At 40.5% G+C, this 12,458-nt stretch overlaps 1 protein-coding gene across 1 annotated transcript in view; it reads right to left on the bottom strand.

Annotated features, from left to right (window-relative positions):
- Window positions 1-11,745, bottom strand: part of LOC127610084 (serine/threonine-protein kinase 32C-like) — a 55,686-nt gene extending 43,941 nt beyond the window's left edge. Inside the window, exon 1 of the mRNA XM_052079812.1 lies at window positions 11,305-11,745. Coding sequence (XP_051935772.1) covers window positions 11,305-11,386 — 82 coding nt within the window. The 5' untranslated portion in view covers window positions 11,387-11,745. The remainder of the gene's footprint in view (window positions 1-11,304) is intronic.
- Window positions 11,746-12,458: the final 713 nt, after the last annotated feature.

Here is a 12,458-nt window from a genome sequence, read left to right as displayed (position 1 = left end):
GGATCTCCAGTGATAATTGGACAAAAAGGAGAAGATCTACATCAAGGGTAGATCAGAGTAAAACTAAAGGAATGTTCAGGGTGAGCGAAACCCTCAGGGCAAAACACCATGTGGTTTTATGATCATTGTGTGAGCATTTATAATCCCAAATATATTTCATAGTTTCTGCTCGACAAATGAGATGACACACGCACACGCGCACACGCACACACGCACACGCACACACACACACACACACACACACACACACACACACACACACACACACACACGCACACACACACACACACACACAATAATCACATTATCTGTGGTCAACCAACTTTCTAACCAAAATTACAGTGGACACCAGCTATTTATGCAAGAGTTTGATCTGCATTGCCGGCAGTAAGTTGAATTACCGTATTTTCACGACTTCGTATTATTATATATATATATTATATATATTATATAAGGCGCCATTAAAAGTCTTAAATTTTCTCCAAAATGGACAGGATGCCTTATGGTGCGGAGCGTCTTTTGTATGCGCTGAGTTCCAAAATCTGACTGACAGCCGACACGCTGTTTATATAGAGAAAAGGCAGAAGTGACTGTGGCCAGGCAAGCGGGAAAGAAGTCGGCCAATCTGGGAAGGGTGGGCGTGTATATATACATATATGAAGAGGGAGAGAGAGAGAGAGAGAGAGAGAGAGAGAGAGGACAGGCATGCTTGGGGAGCAGTCCGCCAATGGGTGAAGGGTGGGCATGTAAGTGGACGCTAAAGGGACGCCACAAGCAGGTACCAACACCTGTATAGAGTGTGGCAATGTGCATTGTTGCAAAACAACTCCGGTTTTGGTTTCTAAGAACCCCTGAAAATAAATTTGACAAGGAGACACGCCTACGAAGCTCAGTTCAAACTTAAAGCCACCGGTTATGCTTTTGGCATGCGTGCCCATCTCACAGCAGCGGTGAAAAACCAAGTCAAGCAAATGAACTCTGAGCTTGCCGTTATTCCCGGAGGCTTGACTAAAGAACTCCAACCGCTGGACATCGGCATCAACCGGGCGTTCAAAGTAAAGTTGCGAACGGCATGGGAACAATGGATGATCGATGGCAAACACAACTTCACAAAGAGTGAGAGGCAGCGCTGGGCGAGTTACGCCACAATACGCAACAACGAGAGGGAACGCGGTGTTTTTGATGGATTACGGAACTTGCACAATTGTTCAATTCTTTCTATACACACACGCGCTGCTACCATGTTTCGCTCTGTTCTTTACTTTCAAATGTGGGAAAGCTTCACACGAGAGAAATGTTGACTTTGCTGTTGCTGCTCCTTCTTTCCGCTCTGCAATGCGTAGCAACTCACACTTTAGCATGTGATGCGTTCAATGACAACTGGGATGTGCAGTCCTCTGCTTCTGATACAGAGGATGAGGACTTTGATGGATTTTCTGGGTGATGATTGATCGAAAAACGTGAGAACATTGTACGATGACTAAATAAAATACACTTGAACTCAGTTCTGCTTTCGTTGCCTTTTTAAAAACGTGTTTTTAGCTTGTATCTGTATGTCTTGGCATGCTACCGTATGCTTCAAGCTAACGCGTTAGCGTGCGCGCATGCATGCCGTATGTTTAAGCTGGCGTATGTTTTACCACTGTAAAACTGCGCCCATTAAGACAGTGCGGTTTGTCTATGTGTAAAATACAGAAATGTCACCCATTAATGAGACTGCGCCCAACCGTACGGTCCGTCGAATAGTCGTGAAAATACGGTAGTTTCTAGAAAGGTCGGCTTCTGCCAGGGCTACACTCTGTCACCAATTCTGTTTAAAACATTTATTGGAAGTATTTCTAGCCACAACCGAAGTGTTGAGGGGGTCCGGTTTCGCGGTTTAGTACATCTGTCCTTTTTGCAGATGATCTGGTACTGTTGGCTTCTGAGGTTCGCAGCCGAGTGTGAAGCAGTTGGAATGAAAATCAGCACCGACAAATCTGAGACCATGGTGCTGAGTCGGAAAAGGGTGCAATGCCCTGTCCAGGTCAGGGATGAGATTCTGCCCCAAGTGGATGAGTTCAACTATCTTGGGTTCCTGTTCACGACTGAGGTGGGGATGGTGCGAGAGAGCAACAGGCGGCGTTTGCAGTTATGGAGACATTGTATTGGTTGATTCCGATTTAGAGGAAGCTGAGCCGGAAGGCAAAGTCTCGATTTATCGGTTGATCTAAGTTTAGCCTATATATAGCAACATTTTTAACAGTCCTCTAACACAAATAATTTGCATAGAAATTATTCAAGGGTGCAATAGGTATCTGAGAGAACTGATTTTCAAATTATTAAAATAGGTTTTAGTGGTGTATGCCACTCTGATTTACTAGAGATGGGAAATGGTAGAAGGAACCCCTCGAATGAAGTGAAAGCTTCAACAGAAGCAAGTCAACGTCAAGAGGACTTCAGACTGGAGCTTTTCATAAGCAACATGATCAAATAAAAAATATTAGTGGTGCTTCTGCATCCCCTGGATCTAAAATAATCGAATTTAAAGCCCGAGTTTAGCAAAATCTGGTTAGAGAAGGAGACAAATGTGATTACAGCATGTAAACATGGGTCTTACAGCAACCTTGTTATTGCATTTTGTGTTGAAGTGCATGCTTATTTACTTTCTTGATATTATTAAAGAAAAAAACATATTCCACACATGTACACTCATAAACAAACGTGGAAGCAAGTGCAACCAAAGTGAACTCAAACAAAGAAAAAGATGGAAGGAGGCGAAGCCACGGACTGGCGGGTCTGCCTTGTCCTCTAGCAGCGATGTAAAGAGCACAGTCACCTTCCTCCAACCTTGTTTCACATGGACAGCACTGTTAAATGGCAATGCTCCTATTTCATTGCAAGTGAAAAGATTTCCATACTTGGATAATGCCTTTTTCCTCACATACAGTATTTAACTACTAACATCCAATTAAATTATTCTTATTAACATTAAAACGAAAGGCTAAGATGAAATATTGTAATATTTCAAACAACCTGCCCAATGTACTGGAAGTAGATTGTGTTGGCATTCCTTAGCTACAGTACTGAAAAACGTTCAGGGAAAGCATTATTAATTACTTTGTAATACCTAATTATGGGCCGGGAGTAAGCAGTCATATCAGTTCATCCTCTATCACTGTCAAAAAGTCTGGCCCACTTGGGACAAATCAGGCTGGCTTCTTCTGTAATTTTCTGTGGCAGGCTTCTAAATTCAGGAGCCAAGTCTGCAACAAAGCCTGAACAAGTGAAATGAACACGTGTGACCAAAAATAAATAAATAAAAACTGCCCACTCCCTCACGAAAGTATTCAAGCCAAGGTCTTTCATGCAGAAAGGTGAACTGCTTGGCAACTTATATCTTCATTCATCTCTCTTTGAATCTTTTGCCACTTGTGTAATTGCTCATTCACCCCCCCCCAAAAAAACCAGACAACAATAATTAATTAATAAATAAATAAATAAATAAAAGATAATTTCACCAACGTATGAATATTGTTGAATTGACTATATATAATAATTGTATATTATTTTTGGTTGAGTCAGTGGACACAAAGAGGATTATTCTAGCTAACTGACATGAAAATGACACGGATGGAAAAAAAGAGACCAGTACTTCCACAAATACAGTCACATTTGCATCCGCACACTCTACGTAATGAATACGAGTACAATTTGTGACTCTTGATGATTTAGTAATTGCTCCCCACTTGCATTCAGGTCACTGCCAAAAATTTACCAACAGTCCAATTCAGGTTCCTCTTGGAGGAATTGGCACAACTGCTGCTTGTCTTCTTTTTTTTTTTTTTCGATGAATCTACAGTACTACTGTAATTGCAGCAGTGCACATGGATTTGAGATAGCCTGAAAGAAGCAAAATATTTCTCTGGAAAGTCAAAATGCCCCCAACAGCCTGATAGAACTGTCAACTACAATTAACTGAACACCGCAATGGTAGACACTTGCTCCTTACAGGTGAAAAAGTCAAGATAGCAAATGGTGAAGAATCCATGTGGATATTTCGCTGTCCATACCGTTTTCAACTTGCCACTTGTCCGAATCCTGTGCCTCTGCGGGAGCACACATCAGTGAAAAAAAAAAAAAAAATTCAAAATCAATTTTGCATCGGGATGATCTGCTGTCTCTGAAAAACTGATACAATAGCTCTTTCAACTATAATCACCAGGAGCAACATTGTGTGACTGTGTGACATTAGCTAGTCAGGCGATTGATGTCCTTGACCAGGGAAGAGGCAAAATTGAGACAAAAACAGTCCGATTCTCTTAACTTGTGTACTCAGCCTTAATTGAATTGACATAGGCAAGTTCAACAAGGCCACCCGTGAAAGCCACTTAATTTCTACGCACCTTGAAAGTGGTCCAAAAGTGTGCTGTATGTCTTGATACCAGTCATATTTTGGCAAAACAATGTCATGGATGTGCTATTAAGAACCTTGGAAACTTTTAATTTGAGGAAAAATTACAAAAATATTCCTCTTTTAAATGGTGTTTGGCTGTGTAATGTGCCCTGTGCTAAAGTCAGTGGCTTATAGTCAAGCAACGCTGCTTTTTATTTATTAGTGTGATTGTTATGGTGTGGGTGTTAAACCTTTAAATTGGAAGTCGACGTTGACAACAAAGTGGCGATAAATTGTGAAAAATACCCTCTTTCGCCACCTTTGCTGTTGTTTATTCGCATGCCTTGCTCCAACTCATGCACATTCACAGCATTGATATCAGAACAATTTCCCATAATGACAGAGGGAGTCACCTTTGATGGTGGCGAAAGCTGTATTTCTCATTTGCTACAGGTTTATTGTATTTTTTTTAAATCATTTATTCAAAAGGACTTTTCATGAATCTTCCTTTCAACAATGAATTTCGGTACATAAAATTCGCAACATCTGTGAGCAGGGATTAAACACTTGCAAAAAGTGTCAAAAGTCCTTATTCGTGAACACAAATTGTCTTGACTAAACACTAAATGCTTTTTTTTGTTTTTTTTTTTGTTTTTTGCAAACCAATGCTACGAAAATGTACTGTTAAAAATACTACCATAGGACTGTGACAGTATTCCTCACATATTGCACTCCACGGCTATGACCAATTATGGTGGTCTCTGGAAGAGGCCAGGAGCTGCAGGTAGCCACGAAGTGGAGTCCAATAAAAGTACCGAAACCGGGCATTTGTAACAGAGATGAAAGCAAGTGAGTGTCTCAGCATTCAGTGCAAGTAATCAGCCATCGCTCTGCAGCTATCTTTATCCTCAACAAAATCTGCTTTCATTGCCTCATACACTTATCCTTGACGGGAAGAGCAGTCACGCACACTCAGACATTCAGGCAGACGCACGCGCGCACAAGTGCAAAAACCAAGAATGGAAGCTTATTGTCCACACAAGTGGAAACTTTGCCTTTAACAAAGACTATCAAAAATACACAAATAATAATACAATTAAGTCTACACACACACACACACACACACACACACACACAGATCACCCTGATCACATGTGCGTTTTAACAATGCACTGTAGGCCATTCAAGGGAGCAATACAAAAGCTACTGCGGGCAACTTTCTTAGAAAATGTAATGAAACAAATCCAAGATTAGCTGTCAAAAAACACAAATTGGCTCTGACCAAGAAAATATAAAAAGTGTTCCCTCCCATTTTACTAGCATGTGTTCAACATTGTTGCTGAAACCTTAACCAAGTATTTATATAAAAAGGTGACAATGACATAATTTGAAGGGGAAAAAATCAAAGTAGTAATATAGCTGCGTCCAGCACAACCTCTGAGACTGAACACAATTTGATCCAGGATGCCAATCATTCTAGACATCCATGTAAAATGATCTGCTCCACGGTCAAACTGTTTACATTACAACGCCTTTATTATCAATACAGGCAATCTTTTAAGTGGCATTTTAAAGTTCTTAACCTGCACTGGTAAGTGACGTGATCTATGACAAAAGTATTGATGGGGGCGGGGGAGCATCCGTTTGACAAAGTAATGTAAAAAAAGGCAAAGAAAAACTAAAACAGCTCCTGTTACAGCTTCGATACTACCCCGGTACAAGTCATTCTTAAAATAGAATGAAATAGACTAGAAGATGCCTTTATTCTTTTCACACTGGAGAATTTTCGGAATGACTTGACCTTGACGGCTTCATTACGTTTGCTCTATGCTCCAGTATTTTTGATACAAATGGAGGGAGGGAAACATCTTTAACAGGGGTGCCCAAACCTTTTTGATTGAAGATCTACTTTTCAATCAACCAACCTCCCGCGATTGATCCATTGCAGCGCACGCGAGCACATACACGCAACTTACCCACGCATGCCATGATGAGCAACAGGCTGACGCAGGGGCATGGGACACACTTTTGCAGCCTGTTAACTATCGTAGCTCAAGCGTAGCGTTTTGAAATGCTTCTCTCGGCCCTCCAGATTCCCATTCTTTGCCCGTTCCCTCAGTGAGTTGTACATGAAACAAACTCTGAATGAGAATAATTATAGTGATAAAAGATAAACCACAACAGCTCTTCTCACAAGCTGCAACTGGAGACTGCTGAGCGCTAACAACTTCCGGTGACGCAGGTCACGTGCCACTTTAGGTTCAAAGATGACCTGCTTTATTTTATTTCCTTTATTTAATACTTTTTGTGAAAGTGAGACTGATGGGATGATTAGGGTCCAGTTTGCATGAACACAAAAAAATATATTACTAACATGCATCGAGACAAGAATATGTTTGGGGGGGTTTTCCTCGACAGCACTGGCGATCGACGAGGGACCAGTCCACAAGCTACCGGACGATCGTGATCGAGGTAATGGGCACCCCCGATTTAAAATATGCAGGATAGTGATCCTTGATGACTGGAGTTTGACACCTGTACCTTAAAGGGAGATTCAATTCACGCTCTGGTGTATTTTCAGTATTTGTTGCACACCACAGAGTACCAGACCTTCTACAGTATATAAACCATCAAGCAACAATAATAATAATAATATATTTTAAGCGCCTTTCAAGACACCCAAGGACACGTTACAATAACAACAAACACAAAACAAGCCACGTCAGAGTGATGTAGGGGTGTTCAGTGCATTGCTGGGGTACCTTGAAAGCAGTCAGGATGAAGGCCAGAATTTCTCACATAACTACGGTCATTGCAACGTTTTTTTTATTTTATTTTATTTTTTTTCAGAGACTGAAACTGTGACCCTCTGGATTGAAAGCTCGGATGAGCTACTGGCACCCAAGATTTTATTTCTTACCCAATGTAGATCACATGCTCTTCTTTCAAAGATTTCCAATAGACCTAAAAGGCAGGCACGGAAGACAGCATCAACAACACTTTGCACCTCTTACTGTTTCTTATCGGTGCAGGATGAAAGAGAATCCGCTGCTTCACAAAGGAGACAACGTGCAGAATCCTCACTTCTGAAGTTTTCAAGGAGAAAAGAAAATAACCTCCAAAGCTGATATACCCCTTTTAATTAAAGCAAATGAAATAGCAAGAGCACTCAAGAGACAAATCTTTGCCAAGGCCAAATTGTTGGCCCGGACCTGTACACAAAAAAATAAATAAATAAATAAACAGATAACTCCAGAACAACGAAAAGTTGGAGTTATCAAAAACAATGATGTGCAAAATTTCATTGGCATTACGTTGCAATAATATATACAGTACAAACAAAAAGGTTTGTCTTCAAGAATAATGTTCAACATGCAGGAATGAATGCATGAGTCTATGATAATAGTTTGGAGCAGTTGAGTTTCAGTTGTTGAATAAATACGAAGATTTGAAATCAATGAATCATCTTTTTATTAATTCTGATTTCAATTCAATCCCAATAATGGTGATAATTTTCTTTATAATCGTCCAGCCCTTGCTGGCAGATATCTGATTCCTCTGATTGAAACGTTGGAAAGAAGTCTGATTCCAGTAATGCCATGACCAAATATAAATTGGCCAGCAAAGGAAGGGAAAAAATGTCACTGGACACATGGAGTATAAATTCAGCCTGGGAGAGCTAATTCGACCCTCTAAACATTGAATGTCCCTTACGTCGTCTAGAAATTGGACCAAAACACCAATTTGCCTCTTCATGCATGACAGTGACTCCTTCATTTGTAAAGAGATTTAAGAGTGAGTCCAAAAGTCTGGTTATTTTTGAATGTACAGATGTTAACCCCTTTTTACACTTGTATGAACTTAGAATTCAGAGGGAAGTCAAGATGGCGCCCGTCAGTAGGCAGCCGTCTGAGTAGGCAGCCGTCAGCAAGTCCTCTCATGAGCCTTGCTTTTTTTGTTGTTTTTGTGTTTATTTTGTCACTTTGTGTTTGTTGTTACGTCGTGTGGACTTGATGTGGACCTTTTTCAGCATTTTTTGGCCACGACATTCATCAAGAAGGAGACTCTGTGCTTGGTGGTTGCGCCTTCTCGGCAGCATGGGTATACCAGCACTGTTTTTGACTGGAGGAATGTCGGCGCCATTTGACTGTCGTTGCTGGACAGTCCCGGGGCGCTTGTGTCTTGCGCCTGTAATGGGCAGCATTTTTCACAGCCCCGCTTTGTTCAGCGGAGAGATCGGTGCTGTTAAACGGTCTGCGGCTGGATGCATGGAGGTCTTGAGGAGCCGACGATGAGAAGAAAGGAGCGTTGGCGCGGAGTGCCGATGCGGATTTGGAGCTGGGAGTCGCGGCTTGGAGTTTGAAGCGGATTACGTGGGACAGGAGAAGTGAACTAATCTCTTTTCGTCAATGGATGCTACAGCTTTGTGTTTGCTTTCAAAACTTAGCTTGTAGCAGACGTGTGCACATTTTCAGCATGAAGTCTCTGATCCACTGGAGAAAGGACACTTTGATCCTCTCCTCTTTCATCTAGAACTGCTTCAGACAACAAAGTGTATGCAGAAAATTGGTGAAGATTGAACGACTGTCTGTGTCCTATGTGTTGTCTTATGTTTTTTTTGTTATTTTGACTTCAAAATGGCGCCGCGAGAGTGGCTGCCTTTCCAGCAGCTCCTATATTTTGTTGTTCTACTTCTTACTTTCATAACTTTGCTGCTGTGAATTGGGAATTTCTCCATTGTGAGACTAATAAAGGTTTTCTTATCTTATCTTATCTTAAATTCACCAATAATACCTCAGCACTTTTCAATACGTCACAGGCCTTTTACAAAATGAGATTACGAAAAATTTGCAGAGTGGTAACATGAAGAATGGCTTTTATTCGCGAGCGACACACCTTCCAGAAAAAGATAAATGAGATGCATAGCGATGCCCGCACCAGTCTGTGGTGTGACATAAAATCACTTTCAACACAACAGGGTGCAATGTGAGTCTCATGTGTTCAAATTTACACCCCAGTTCTCTGCTACAGTAAATATTCCCATCCCCGGAATGCTATAGAAAGGAATATCCTTTCACCCGGAATAAAAATGCATTAACATTTTGACTACGATATTACGTGTTACCGGAAGTTGCGTATGCGGAAATTCCACAACCCGTAACCCGGATGGAGGTGTAATGCCGTGGGAGCTTAAATACACGCAACGCCCACCTGATGCGATGGAAAAGACCGACGCTGAAAAAAGTTTTCACTTCGCGTTTTTCAATCATCAGATTCTAAACGACGACGTGTAAGTGGGTTTTTATTGCAGTGCATTTTACTGTAATTGTGAATGATTTTAATTTTATTCACTTACGTCGTGTAGATCATCGCATCGAAACGTAGAAGAACTGTAACGACTGGAGCGAAGTGAGTGAAATGCATCCATCTGAGCACGCTGGACACAAAGTTAAAAAGATCCAGCAGACATTTGGAGTTGGAAAGACGCAAATTTACGAAACTTTAAAAAACAAGGCATCGATTCAACTCCTGATGACAAGCCACCATCCAGCAAGAAAGCAATGCAAATGGCAACAAAAATCCTTCAGTATGCACAAGAACTACCAGACATCAGTGATCAGTGATTAACCACCATCCAGCAAGGAAGCAATGCAAATGGCAACAAAAATCCTTCAGTATGCACAAGAATTACCAGACATCAGTGATCAACGGGATAGTTACTTGCAACTAGCAAGAAAACTGTATGACACGCAGGCAAACATTGTCATAAACCAAAGAATGCATCCAACAAAACAATCCAAAAAACATTTTTTTTCCCAAAACAAAAAAAAAATAAACATTAAAATACTGTATGTATTTTACTGTTGTGATTTTTTTGGGATACACCTGTATTGCAGTTTTTGTTATATAAACAGTTTTTGGACAATATAATTTTGTATTTTATTGATTGTGTTGTTACACATGCATTTTGTCAACATACTTGCAGGTTTATAAAGGACATGTACCATGCTCATTTCCTAAATGAGGAATTTCTGTTATCAGGACAAATTGGACAGCGCAAACACGAGTCCGTACTAGAGAATATTTATTGTATTCTCTTTCACACAGTCATCATCCAGCTTCTCTGATACTGCCTTCCAGCTGACAAATTCTGCGACTTCAATTTTGCATTCTTTGTCAGTGCTAGGAATTGCATGTGACCCGGGGAAAAAGGAAAATTCTTGGGAATGACAGCGTGGCATCTTTATCGTTTCACATTTAAAAACGCAGTTAACTTCTTTTTGCACTTTCATCACCATTAGGAATGTAAAAATATGTATTTGGGATATTGACTTACAGTTAATAATGATGACTAGCAAATGGGTTATTTCTTCAAGCAGTTATGGAAGCTTTGGAGGCAACATGACCATGTCCCTGTGGTGAAATGACCTCATTTACTCAAGTTGTCCCTTTAACTCCCTCGAACACTGAAGCTCTGTACTTTATCATCAAGATTCAGCAGTGGACCTCAGAGAGGCTTATTTTTCTCACTGACAAGCCATCATGAATAACATTACTTCCATGCATGACACTAATCTTGCCTTAATTATACACTTAACTCTCTGTCTTCCAATAGTTCCTCTCTCAAAGGGTTGATTCAAGCATATTTTTCATTGTCTGGAGAGTGGATGTTATGCTGCACTTTTCATTATATATACAGAGAGGAAAACAGAACGCCATTATTCTGAAACAAAACAATACGTGAGCAGTTTCTCTTCATTCTAAAGAAACTTGGGACAACTCCCGTGTAGGCAGCAACAACCTCTCAAGCTAATGCTAATTATCAGCAGATCGATGACAGCCGATGTAAAGGAAATAAATATTGACAAACAGGCACTATCAGCGACAACTCCGAAAGGAGTCTTCTCTAGCATTTTGTCATCACTTACCATCTTCCTTTTCGTCAAAAACGGGTCTCTTTGAAGAACTATTGGCTCCCATCCTCTTCTTCCACTTTCCCCAGTGAAACATTGATGCCCAGATAGCATTCCTCGCTTCGTGAAGGGAAACTACACTTCAGAGTGGGAGACTCTAAACGCTAAACAGGAGGAATTTGGTTACACATTTCACGCAAACCCAATCCTTTGTTCATTTTTTTAAATTATTATTTACACCGCTACTGTTACTATTATTTGATGTAGATGCAGAGCGAGTTTACGTCGTTTTGTTGTCTAGAAAGAAGGGAGCAACGGCGGTGGCGTGAAAATGTGTTCAAGCAAGTTCCACGGCCACGATAGTCTAGCCAATTGTATTCGGTTGTCTTCCGTAATCTGAGAGGAACCACTCGGACTTTACTCGATCCTCTCCGGCTCCGACGGAGAGCTGAGTTAAGCTAGACGTGCTTTCCCCGCCGGAAGTTGTACGATTCAGTTTTAAGAATAATATCTATGTTCATTTTCAGTTTTTGGATTGCAATATGTACAATTATGATATTGCCAAGGAGAATTAATACCATGAACGACCCTACATGGTCGTTTTAATTAATTACGTTTGATTAAAAGTGTAAATTCCGATCTACTAAGATAATGTATATTTAAAAGAAATAATAAATAAACAATACCTGGGAGATTTTTCGAGTAACATGTTTTTAAAATGGATGTTTTGTCGTCTAAATTATAGGTCAGCACAGGACTGATTATGTGCGCGTATTTACAGACCGTTTCAAAGGATGATTTATGTTGAAACTTAAAAACCGGAAGTCGTAATTGTACGAATATCTTAGCGCCTGTCCAGGGAATGGAGTCGAAGTCGAGCGACTGTCACGTATGTATGACAATCAGCATGGAAGAGTCCAGTGGTTCTCTTTTTACTCGTACCACCGAAGCAAAACTGCAAAGCTCTCCAAGTACCACAATCATGATGAGAAAGCGGTTATAGCTATTTAATACTGTTGTAAGACACTATAACATTATGCACAATAAGATAACTGTTATTTGTCCCACACTGGGGGAATTTTCAGTCTACAGTAGCAAAATGGCGGGAATAAAGTGTTTCATTGCACAAAATAAATGTTTCAGAAAAGAACTGAACTATACAGTATATT

The sequence above is a fragment of the Hippocampus zosterae genome, chromosome 11 (assembly GCF_025434085.1).
Source record: "Hippocampus zosterae strain Florida chromosome 11, ASM2543408v3, whole genome shotgun sequence".
Taxonomy (NCBI): Eukaryota; Metazoa; Chordata; class Actinopteri; order Syngnathiformes; family Syngnathidae; genus Hippocampus; species Hippocampus zosterae.
This window is presented reverse-complemented; position numbering and strand designations above follow the sequence as displayed.